The sequence below is a fragment of the Elaeis guineensis genome, chromosome 9 (assembly GCF_000442705.2).
Source record: "Elaeis guineensis isolate ETL-2024a chromosome 9, EG11, whole genome shotgun sequence".
NCBI classification, from domain to species: Eukaryota; Viridiplantae; Streptophyta; class Magnoliopsida; order Arecales; family Arecaceae; genus Elaeis; species Elaeis guineensis.
The window spans coordinates 95,169,177-95,181,866 of record NC_026001.2 but is presented as its reverse complement, the minus strand read 5'-3'; the positions used below and the strand labels follow the sequence as shown (position 1 = coordinate 95,181,866).

The 12,690-nt window shown below is 39.4% G+C and overlaps 1 protein-coding gene across 1 annotated transcript; it reads right to left on the bottom strand.

Annotated features, from left to right (window-relative positions):
• Positions 1-2,503: 2,503 nt before the first annotated feature.
• LOC105051072 (RNA polymerase II C-terminal domain phosphatase-like 3) lies at positions 2,504-9,529 on the bottom strand. Its single transcript, XM_010931351.4, has 12 exons — positions 8,615-9,529; positions 8,298-8,436; positions 8,150-8,205; positions 7,984-8,044; positions 6,460-7,899; positions 5,045-5,632; positions 4,814-4,960; positions 4,426-4,694; positions 4,234-4,345; positions 3,885-4,142; positions 3,695-3,741; positions 2,504-3,465 (listed from the first exon to the last, which is right to left on the bottom strand). The coding sequence occupies exons 1-12, from the start codon at positions 9,241-9,243 to the stop codon at positions 3,405-3,407; spliced, it is 3,807 nt and encodes a 1,268-aa protein (XP_010929653.1). The 5' UTR covers positions 9,244-9,529; the 3' UTR covers positions 2,504-3,404.
• Positions 9,530-12,690: the final 3,161 nt, after the last annotated feature.

Genomic DNA, 12,690 nt, shown 5'->3' with positions numbered 1-12,690 from the left:
CGCTGCAGCCCGCCGCCGGTCGCCGGCGGTCCTCCGCCGCCTCGGTTTTCGTGCTATCTTCGAAAGCTCGTATCTTCTCCATCCGAGCTCCGATTCAGGTGATCTTGGTCTCGTTGGACTCCGTTTTTCGCCGCGAACCTCGCTGTGGGCTCAATGTGGGCTGAATCTTGAGGCGTCAAATCCTAACAATATTTTAGTCCAAAACCACTGTCCAAAGATGATCTTGAATTTCTAACCTCAAGTACGGGTATCTCATCGTTGAATTGGAGAGTGATTTGAGAAATAGAGATAATTTGAAATAAATCATCATTAATTTTGGATTGGATCATCACATACCAAATGTCTCCTGGAGGCATGGAAAGGGCAACTCTCAACTAAGTACTATGATATAAACTTTTAGGTTGCCATTGCATGATAAGAATAAGCCTTTTTTTTTCTTAGGAAAAAAAAAAAAAAAAGATCGCAACCACCATTAATTGCTAGCGGAGGGGACCTGTCTTGTAGATAGGTGAGAAGCTCCCAAGTAGCATTTTTTTTTTTTTCTTTCGGATGAAAGACAAGCAAAAGGATTTAAAGAAAAGGAAAAATCGTAGGAAATACAAACCTAAGAGTGTTGGTTGAATCCAGGAAGATTTGCAAGTACTGCTTTGACCATTCCACCACCAGGTGTGCAAAATTTTTTCGACCCCACCCTCCATTTCTTTTTCGTTTCTCTTCCTTTTTTGGCTTTCTTTCAGAAGGAGATTAGACGAGCATATGCTGTGGTTAGTAGCCCGTGACAGAGATGAAGATGTTTGTTAGCCTCCCAAAAATAATTCACGTTCTTATCGACCGTTGCCTGTAATTTGTCTTGTATTAATTTTTTTTTATTTCATTTTTTTTTTAATTCATGACCGTTACCAGGAGTTAATGAAATAACATTGTCTTTGATTTCGTCGGGATCTTTTTATTTTATTTTATTTTGTACAGTCAGAAAGCGATAGGCTATACCGTCGGGATTAGTCTTTCCCCAGTACACCCACCCTCGTAGAATATCTTGATGAAGACCAGATGTAGTCCTATATCACTTGGTAAATCCATCAAAGACTTTATCAACTTTGTCGGTTAGCATTTTTATAACCCTTTTATCGTAGCTACATGTCTAATAAAGCTGTTGGATAAATATGATGCGAAGTCCTAGACATCTGGTAAATTTTTTTTGGATGGAAATCATGCAGTTTCTTTTATTGGCATAGACTAATGATTCTGCCTAAGATCCTAATAGCTTCGTATTAGCGCATTGATTATCTGCATGCCCCTGACATGAAAGTAAAAAGGGGAAGCTTGGCATCACTGGTCTAAAGTCCTACGCTATGGCTTTAAGGGATTTGTCTCAATGTGACCATCAGCTAGAGGTGCAAATTTCTTCAACTGATCAACAAATCGTGGAAGTCCAAGAAGGCGGTCTTCTTTCTCTAGCCAGTAAGAGGAGGCCAGAGGCGGGGTGGATTTAAAGGGAAAGGGAGCTGTAAAAAGCTAAGTTTGTGGCTGGAAGGCACATATTCCTTGTGAGCCAAGAAAGGCATATCACATGTTTCATTCATGTGACTGATCATTAAGCAAAAGTCAATTGCATGTCAGAGTCGATAATTTCTTCATTGATGCTTTTATCTCTAAATTCAAAAGATAATACACACACACACACACAAAAAAAAAAAAAGGCATGCGTAACGTAAAAATTCATATTGTAAACAATTATTAGATTCTTTTTTTTTTTTGAGTTATCGGTTGGGACGGGATCACATCTAAAACTCAACCCAATAGAATTTTCGATATCAGCTCCAGGATTTTAGGTTATTAAGATATTAGGTTAGTTTTAATTGCAAATTATCAAAGAATGGAAATATCTGATCTATTCAGTTATCAAACTATTGGGTTCTATGAGACCGATATTTTAATACTGCAAATCAGATACAATGCCACAGCAAACAAGAGGCCTGGTTGAAGGTAACATCCGCAAGGGAAATAGCATGAAATATGCCAATGCTAAAGATTATTATCCTCTTTGCATCATTTAGGGCAGTTTATAACTTTTCTGCAGGTGCTTTTGAGTGTTCAACTCAAAAAATGATTTTTACCCTGCTTAGTTAAATCCACCAAGTAGAGTGGCATTACTTGTGATGATATTCTAAATAGAATTCGTATGAAGCACACTGAGCATACATCGTGCATGTTTTTGAATTCCAAGAGTCATTCTGAGCCCTCTTCATTTTGTTCATAAGCATGCACTAGGTCAGTATGGGTGGAAGGGAAAGAGTTAACTATTTAACCTGGGTCTTCTTTTTAATATATCCCCAAAGGTAATTGACAATAAGTTCGAATTAACTTACATTTAGTTAAATAAGCAATGTGATCACCTTTTCTTCCGGGAGGCAAGGATCAACCTTTTTTTTATTTTCTTTTGCTAGAATGGTTTGTTCTCTCCTCCAATAAAAACAGCCCATTGCAACAAGTTGACTCAAGCGAAGAAAAAGTCAAGATCAACGTCTTTGGCAATTGCTACCGCTACGCACTTTCCTCCAGTTACACAAACTTCGGGAAAATAACAGTGGATTTAACACTTCCATGGTTAGGTGGGCATGGTTGCAGAGGACTTCCACTGCCAATGCCGCCGAGTACTTGGCATAATTAATGTTAACATTTAGAAAGGCAATGGTCCCATTAAGTCTCCAAGAGACATCCATTCTTTTGCCCAACCAAACCCCTGGTGCTTCATCGTGACACGTGCCGCGCCACAGTCCACCAAACCAGGACGGCAATCCGGGGTTGATAGCTTCCCTGATCATGTGGATCAATCAAACAGTGCCACCTAGCGAATTTTACTAGTACGTTTTGATACAGCCAAAAAAACGAACCTAGTTTCACCGAATAGAATTCACTCCGTTGAGCCTTCTCTTTCAAACTTCAATTCTTTTCATTTCTCTCTCCAGAATTTCAAAATCTTTACACCAAAACAGGAAAGGCATCTCAATGCAAGAGGTTCCCACTTCAGGATCACGTGAGGGTCGAAGGCCACACTTAAAAAATATTCTCACCTATTTTGGGAGTTGCTTAAGCTATCAAATATAACCAGTAGACATTTTTTAGGTCTTCAATTTCTTTCCTCCATTTGAATCTACTCTTAGCCATCCCACCAACCTCCATTTCGGCCTTCAGGTTCTGCACCATGTTGTTCCTTCCCAAATTACCTCTTTGACTTCCAAAGAGGATAAATGGTGATTCCAGGTTTTACTGGTGTTGACATTAGTTTAAATATGTTTGTTGTGGCACCAATCTTCATCATTTGTTATCCTCCATAATTCCCAGCATTTTAATTACGATGGGTCTAGTGGGTTTCAGTTTGGGAAGGGGGGCTGTGTTGGTTATTATTTAACAGCAAAGTCATGCTCGCTCACCCGCCGGTACAGAAGAGCTGAAGCTTCTACCCTGTTAAGAGAGACAATGGTTTAGTCACATAAAATAGTGAGGTAATTAGGGTAGAATATAGAGATAAGCTGCCCTCAAGCACCACAAGCTTGTCTGCAATAAACATTGATGCATGATCGGATCATTCAATGATCAACCATCCTAACACTGCAGTGCTGGGTGGGTGTGAGAAATATTAGGATCTAATTGAAGCAAATGCTTAATTAAAATACCAAAAGACGTCTCTCACCAGCCTGGATGGACGACAAATCTTCCTGTGGACAAAGCCCAATTCACCTGCAAGCGATAATGGATTTTACAAAAAAAAAAAAAAGGAAAATAGAGCATTTAAGAGATTGATTTCTAAATTTGGTTTAGGAGATTTAAGTTCTGACTTCAGTGATCAACTTCTCAGTTTCATTGGAGTTTAAAGACAATACCTTGTCGGTTCCAAGAGAATTGGCAACAACATGAGTGACCTGTTCATCAATCTGGTTGGTGCACACAGCACCAAACTGCTCAGCCATCTGCCACAGAGGATGCAAATGGGGATTGGCTTCCCCCACTGGGAAAACCCGGCTGAAAACTATCTTACATCCTGCGAGGATCTTACGCTGCTCAGCTGCAAGTATGTTTCTAACATCGATGTCATTTAGAGAATGATGAGAGAAGAAGTTCTGGTGAATTCGCTCAATGACCTGTTCCATAGCAAAAGCAAGCATCAGAAGAATGAACTTTCCAACAGAATTCGCGAACGTTACAAAATGTCATTGTGGGAGGTGTCAATACCGCTAACGAGGAAGCAAGCGTCCCATCTTCTGGCCTCTCATCATGATCAATCTCAAGAAGAGAAGGCCCAAATAGTCCGAATTGTCGTCTACTACATGGAAAGTAAGTATATCTGCAAAAAATTACAAAATTAAGTACCCAAAGCAAATGAATTTTGCCTGGAGAAAACAGGAACAAGGTAATTGAGGACACCTCTCTACAACAATCAAGTTCAGTTTGTTATGAGGCCAGACCCTCACAGAATCGTCAATGATCACGACAGCTGATTCCATACCCAAAACCCCATCTAGATCCTTGCTTTTAGGTACCCTTTCATCACCATCAAAAGGATCACCGTCATCTCCTCTTGAGATAACTCGGCCGGCAAACAAAGTTCCTGTCGGATCAAGCACCTTTGCCATTTCGGTAGCATATAACTTGTTCCCCATTGTGTAGAGATGCATTTCATAGAGCTTACTAGCCTACACCAAGGAAACACAACTTGAGATTGCCAATTGATTGACATTGTTCACGAGAAATTGATGCAAGAAAAAAGCATCATATGCATATCTAACTGAAAATCTCCGCAAAAGAAATTAACCTTCTCTAGAAAAGTCCAAATTCCTGGCCTCAACTTGGTCCACATTCCCATGTGCTGGAAGCGGAAAAGATGCCGTTGTGGCTTCTCTCGGTCTTGCTCTTCTTTCTTTCTTAAAATTTCTTCATGAACTGGATCTACTTCTACAAACTAGAGAGGCAAGGAAATAAATCAATAATTCCAGATAAACTGTAGCAACCTGCAAACTCCAGGATTTACAAACAAATATGATACCTTGGCTGAATTAAGGAGTGTGTGATCCAGATCAAGGACAAGACAAAGCTTCCGAGCAGCAAACATCTTATTTTGTTCTGCTATCCTTCTTGCCCTCTCTCTTTGGATGGCGGCTTTCTGTTGGTCATCATACCCATCCAGTAGATGGTCAACATCTCCCCATGGATTTGTTGATGGTGTAGCACCTGTCGTGCTGCCTTCGGAAGTCACAGCAGACAGAGTCTTTGGATCACTCACCACTGCTGCAGCAGGTCTTGGGTCCACCTTATTTATCTTGAGTTGAATTGGTTGGGAGATGATTTGAGAAGCTGCTGGGGGAGTAGTGGTCGACTGCAAAGTAGAAGAAATATCCCCTAGATTCTTGGTATTCTTAGCAAACTGCTGAGTAGGCAAAGTGGTGGCCTGTGCCTGTTCTCCCTGCTCTCCAATTGCTGACTGGTCCTTGCTACTCTGAGGATCTGATGAGAGCGTTCCATTTGGTTTCGCCCGTTCCGAAACTACAGTCTCATTCTTCTGGACCATATTATGTAGAACACGGCGAGGATCACGAGGTTTCATACGAATTCTTCCCACATCACTCTGAGAATTCTGCAAATTTGAGAAGAATATTGTAATTGATACCATGAATTATAATGCTTGGGGGTCAAATCAGTAAACAAACCGGATATGCAAAAAAACTGAAATGATAATCACCGCATGATTAAAGGTATCAAATATCTGTCCATATACTTAAAAAAAAAAAAAAGATACTTATGAAAAGAAAGCACCAAAAAATTTAATAATGATTAGAAAAGCTAGGATGTAGCTCATTAGGCCTGATATTTAACCAATTTATTCCCCAATAGTTGGGACAAGGCTTGACTCAAAGGTAGTTGCTATGGTTAATAGTAGCACTTGCAATGTTTATTCAAGAGGAAGAAGAATTTGATGGATAACCATGATACCACCAATCGAGGTTTTGTTTGAAGTGGATACGATAGATACACTCCCCTTCAATGTACCTGTTTTCTTCTTTCTTAATCATTTATTAAAAGAGTATTCTTTTACGAAAGAAAAGGGTACTAACAGAAGGGAAGTTAGATGCACAGCCTCTTATGCAAACATCCAGCCAACTATGCTGAGCATTTGTTTAGACTTCTGCAAGTTCAAATTGCCAACCGTTTATTGATTCAAATATTTTTAAAACGGTCCTAGATTAATGTCGTTAAGTTATATATGCTAAGCCATGAGATACTGAAGTTCAGATCACCTGTGAGCTGTATGCAGCAAGCATCAATATTTTCCTTGGTTCTAGATCGCAGTAGGATATAGGCAATAAGAAACAAGAAAATGAGACAGATCAAGGGTATTGAAACAACTCAGAGAAGACAGGAAACTTGTACAGCAGAAGGAACAATCAATGTGGTGGACCTCACCGTGGAAACCGTTTGGGGAGGCACTTGAGGTCTTCCTCCTGGATTCTGACCAACTTCTGTGGATTTCATAGAAGCAACAGTTGCTGAAGAAACAGCTCCAGATAATACATTAAGACTTGAAGCATGTGCCATATTTTGCATCAAACCAACAGTTTTCTGCTGAGCCTCAGCTGATAATCTTTGTTGTTCCATTTGAATTAGTTGCATAAGCATGGTAGGGTTTACAGCAATGTCCTTCAATAAAGAAGGAAAAGAAACGGAAGCAGCAGCACTACTTGATGGAGCAGTGCTACTAGCTGGGGCAGCGGTACTAGATGGTATCGGGCAAGTTCCAGTATTAGATACATGGATGTTAGGGTTAGAATCCGGCCTTCTGTCAGACCCGACTACACTTACTGGATTCTTAGTCTCAATTTCCATGTTTTCACTTAATCGAATCTTGTCACTTGGTTGCGAGCCCACAGCACTGCTGTCGTCTAACCACCCACCTCCTCTTCCTGGTATCATCTGCACATCACCTGAATTTGTAAGCCCATTTCTTTGCCTTTTCAAGGTATGATTCTCAGGCAAAGACTCATCAACAGCCTTATGCTTCCTAGGGTTGGTTATTCCTCCAACAGGGCCATTATTTGGAGCGCTAGAGTCCAAAGACATCACCTGTGTGTTAGGATCTGAAGCACTTCCACTTTCTGAGCTGACAAACCTAAGCCTTGGGTCCCTACTCTTCAAAGCAGGCCTTGTAGCAAGGTTTGGTGCTGAACCCAATTGTCCAACAGGTTTAACAGTACCTGGCTGATGACTACTTGAGCTATCTGTACAAGCAGCACTGCTGGTAGCAACCTGAATCTGACTAGTTGTATTCACACATCCAGCATTTCTATTGGCTGAAGAACTAGAGACTTCATCATGAGCATCATCTTTATCATTACCCTCCTCAGAAGGTGTAGGGCTTGGGAGCCGGTTACTTGCAAAAAAATATTTCTGTTGGTAGGATGAAACAGCCTTGAAGGCATCTGTTATGTAGGGATGAGGTGTATCATCTTCAGCTTCAACATTCTTTGGAGTTATTGGCTCAGTGAATACAACTGTCCCAGTTCCAAAACCAATAGGTTTATGTATAGGCAATGGTGGAGCATTCTCACGTGTGGGTGAGGGAAGGTTTTCTTCATCATACTCCGCATGAAGATCCAGCAATGGACTAACCATTCTACCTCTTGAGATCGTAGGTGTATCTAAATTAGGCAGACCAGCCTTTACATTTTTGCTGCCTATAGAACTGTCTGCAAGTGAGTTCTCAGATGAAACCAAACTATGAGGAGAGATATCAGATTTTTCAGCTAGATGAGTTTTATCATTTGTATTGGTGCCACTCCCAGCATGTAACTTGCTCTCTTTATAGCTATCATCCTCAAAAACCAATGATTGCACTCTGGTATCTATCTGTTACATGAAAAGACTGACACTAAGTTTCATATAAACTGCCATCAGTGATTCTTAAATAAACTATCTGAAATCATAACCAACCTCTTTCACTTGCTCAGGTGATAAAATATTAGAGTATTGGTTCTTTATGTGGATTAACAACCTATAAAACACCCAGCAAAGAGAGTTCATTATTCAGAATATTTCCTACTACAACAACAACAGGAGAATATTTCAGTGAATGTTTAAATTGAGAAACAGAATTAACCTCAAAAGTAAATCTTTATTCTGCTCCTTTTTCTTTAAGTTCTCAGAACCAAGCACCTGCATTAGGATGATTTTGAGATTTCTATGTCAAAACACAAGATAAAGAACAAGCCAGCCACAACCAATGTGAAGAGTTCAGGTCATCTTACAGAATGAACTGTTTTAATTCCAGCAAATGCCTGTTGAACAAGAGCATCTAGCACCGGAACAGGGCTCTCTGTCTCCGCAAACATTGGCTTCAGCATTTCGAAAGACTGACGCAAGCGCGAACAGACACCATCAAACGATCTACATAGAAGAACAAAACCAACAAAAGTCTTAAAAACCCTCTCCAAAAGCATACTTTTGTCGTCATAATAAAAGCAATATATCATCTTTTTGTTTTTAAGTTACTCAAAATTAAGCTGTTTTTCAAATTAGAGTTCTTCCATCTTCTTCTTAGGGTCCTTCAAAGGTTTAAACTTACTTCTCCACCTCTTCTTCAGTTACAGTCTCTAACTCCTCTAAAATCAAGCTCACACGCCTATCGAATTCACCAATCTCTTCTGTTTCCTTCCCATCCAATTCCTTCTCTTCTGATTCCGAACCATTCTCCGGTTTATCAATCGAAAGATCGATAATTTCTCCACCTACCGGCTCTGACCCGAACCCAATCTCCCCTTCCTCCAATTCACCTTCTTCCTTCTCTGTTCCACCGCCAGACTCCTCGCTGCTATCTACCACATTGTAAGCCTCCTCCTTCACCAGCTTGCCGCCGGCGCTCTTCGCCGGTGAATCGGCCGAGCCCATCGGCTTCAAATCCAAACCAAGAGGCTTGTTCTGCACGGCCTGCGCCCACGCGAAGCTATAGAGATTGGGGGCATAGTTCCTCGACATGGGGTAACCCACCCAGACCTTGGATCTCGGGGGAGCCCGGGCGTCCTGCTTGAAGTCCTCGGCAGAGATCTCCTCCAGCGACGCCGACGAGTCGCCGTCGGAGATCTCACCCTCCCCCGCCCGGTTCGCGCCGCCGCGGGGCCGGTCCCTCGCCATCCGAGCTAGGGTTTCCTTCTCGCTAGGGTTCAAGAAGAATCGATTAGATCCGGCGACGCGCATAAGGGGCGTCGGCCGCGGCTCCGGCGATCTCAGGGGAGCAATTCACGGCGGATCCGGCGATCTCAGTCCTTCTATGGTTAGGTTTTTAGGGATCGAGAGCTTCTAGGGTTCGAATCGGGGCGCAGAGAGCGCCGGTTGGAACAAAATAAAGCTCGTTATGGAGAGCTCGGCGTGGGGAATCAATCGAGAGGGGCTTCTATCCTTGGAAATCGGTGTTTCTGATGACAAATTCGTGAAAGGATCGCATCGAACAAGCTCGAGAGGAGAAGAAAGACGCAGATTTACGGAAGGTGGGGGTAGGGGGATTAGGGAAAGGAGGAGAGCTCGTGGGCTCGGGACTTCGGGGGCATTTGGTTTAATAGAGATGGCTTTAAATCTCCGCCGTACACGTCACTGGACACCGCAGCTCTCCATCGCGGACTCTTTGATTAGGAAAGGAGGACCATGTCCGAAGGGGTTTACGGTAATCTATCATTAGTTCCAGCATTATTATTACTATTATTATTATTATCATCATCATCAGATACTTGTAATAAATTTTTTTAAAAAAATATGTATATTTTAATTAAACTATTAATGAGTGGGCTGAGCCAATTGAATTGGGCCTGGGATTAAGAGAATCATGTAATTGGCCTCTTTTATAGTAAGTTATTTTTCTATATATAAACAAAGATTACTATATAGGATAGGGTACATGTATACGTAGAGTTTAAATCCTCTTGCCTTTTTATCTTTCTTAGAATATTTTTATATACTTTCTTTTATCTTCTTGAGCGCAAGGCTCGCTCCATGTACAACTACTTGCTTATACTACACCCATATACATCACTCCGTATGCCAAATTGCACTTCACCTTCCTTTTTACCTTCTAAAAGTACTCTCAATAGTACTTCTTTCTTATCACATAGCAAAGATCCTTGGTGTATCTTCTTAATTGTAGGACTCACTTAGTATACAACCTCACATGTGCATTACACATTTAAGGTTCTAGAAGGAATTAATTGAAGCTTTGATATATTATACTTTACAAGAATATTTTTTCAAGTTTGGATTATTAATACTTAAATCTTAAAAGTTTAAAAAGTATCGTATAACCACCGAAATTTTAAATTTATTCCACCAAACTATCTATTTGAATCTTAATATCATTAATAGAGTGAGAAAAATATAAAAATAATCTTGATTCAGAATGATTGTCCTTTATCATTCATTTACCTATATATCTCAGAGTATTTTATCTTTTGTAATCTATCTATTTGAATATATTTTAAAATACTTCATTCTCTATCATCTATTCACCTATATAGATCCTGAATATCTCTATAATTTTTTCTAATTTTTTGAACTAATATTGTAGTATTATCAATTTTAAATTAAATATTTTATAAGTATTTATTCTTGTATGAATCCAATGCCAGCTAGGAGTCCCAAGTCACAATGGTCTCAACAGGAGAGACAAAATCAAGGAGGATGGGTTTGATTACCTATATTAGATTGTATTAAATATTTTATCTTATTAGGTTTTAACTCCAGGATCTTTCTACCTAGCAACCAACCAAGCAGATTTAAACGGTGCATTTCCAATTAATGAAACCTAAGTCCTCCCTTTTCCTCTACCAAAAGAAAAACAAAACAGTCAAATGATTTTGTCTTTTTTCTATTGATGTTCCTTTTTTCCTCCCTTCGCATCGTTGGACCAATGAATTAGTCCAAGTATCCCTTAAAAAAAAAAAAAAAAAAAAAAAAAAAAAAAGGAATAGTCTACATAAATGAATGACCATCCTAAAGTCCAAGGAAAGTTGCGAATATTGAAGTGCTGATGCAATTAATGTGGGCGTTTGGATTTAATTGTTTGTCCTTTTGGAATTTTTAGAACCATGCATCAGCTATGCTCATTTCTCCCAATTAGAAGAATCCACGTATATGGTCAGATGATAGGAACTTCTTGAGGATGAGAACTGAGTACTTAGATAAGATCTCAATATTGTCTTGCTAGATGTCAATTGCAAAGGGGTAGTTCTACTCCAAATCAATCCAATATTTTTGGAACACCATCTAAGATTGGCATGACTTTGGTAATCAGCTTTTCAGAAATGATGCCTGCGTTATTTTCCAATAGACACTACCTTGGTTTGCTCTTTTAATTTCCCCTGCAATTGAACCAACAAATTGCTTAAGTTTTAAGGAGTAAAACGATTTCCAAAGTGTTATTCCTGATATATGGATGTGTGCTTCAATATGTCATAATTATATTGCAAAACTAGTGGTGAACTTGAAGCTCCTGTGTTCAGTGACATATTATTCAGAGGATAATGCACTAAAACAGGATGGGTTTTTTTTTTATCTTTTTAATTTCTAACAATTAGTTGAGTTGTAAGCAAACCTTAAGGAAAGGAAGTGAGCCACAACTATGTCATATTGGATAGCTAACTGAGTGGCTGCATTAATGGAGCTATTGAGGCACTTCATTTTAGGTTATATTTTTGAAATATAACCTAGCAAAATATTCTTGAAATATTTGGCTATGTTCTTGTGCAAGCCTTTTCCCTAGGTACATGTTTAGGTTCATCAGAGGGGTCCTTAAATCATTGAAATATAGATTGGCAATTTTTTTTTCCCAGGTGTTTGGGCATAGGGTTCATAGTACTTTAACTTGCGCAACCATGCACTTGCTAAGATAGGTTGTTTAGTTATACTGTTAAATAAAGAAATTCATGATTTCAGAAAATGTTCGAATCGCATAATCTCAAAAGAAGGCAACTAAGTAAACTGAACATGCTTATACCAATATACATTGACATAGAAAATAGGTAGTCCTCTTTTTGTTTTTGTTTTTTTTTTTTTTTTTTTGGTAGTAGAAATAGATGGTCATTGTTTGGATATCTCATGATAATGATAATTCTCATTAATTTAGCTTCTTTTTAAGTTTTATATATGTTTATATACCATCTCAACAATCTAACTGGCAGTCAAGAGCATGTGTTGAATGGATTAGACCAGAGCAAATAAGAATCACATCTTTAAATAATCATGCCTAAAAAGATTATATTGGTTCAAGTATTATATATATATATATATCAAAACGACAGAAAGGATTTCATGAGATTAATTTGGAGATTAACATCTTTAAGTGATTCGAATTCTTATATCCATGTAATTTTTGGTTGCAATTAGAAAAGAAAGTGAGACGAGTGGGAGTATACATTACCTAAATTCTGACAAGAAAGTCTCTTTGGCTTGACTCAACAACACTGCAATTTGGTGAAACCTTGGGAGAATAAACGAAGAGATGTAAGACTTCAAGTCGCCTATCAGCTCTGTATTAGCTTTTAGTGAAGAGTTTTGGACAGCTCTCCCGTTCCCATGAAGGGAAAGCCTGAAACTTTAGTTTTAAGATATATTTCCTGTTAGGACTCGGTCTTCTGGGCATGAACCCTAAGAGACCCC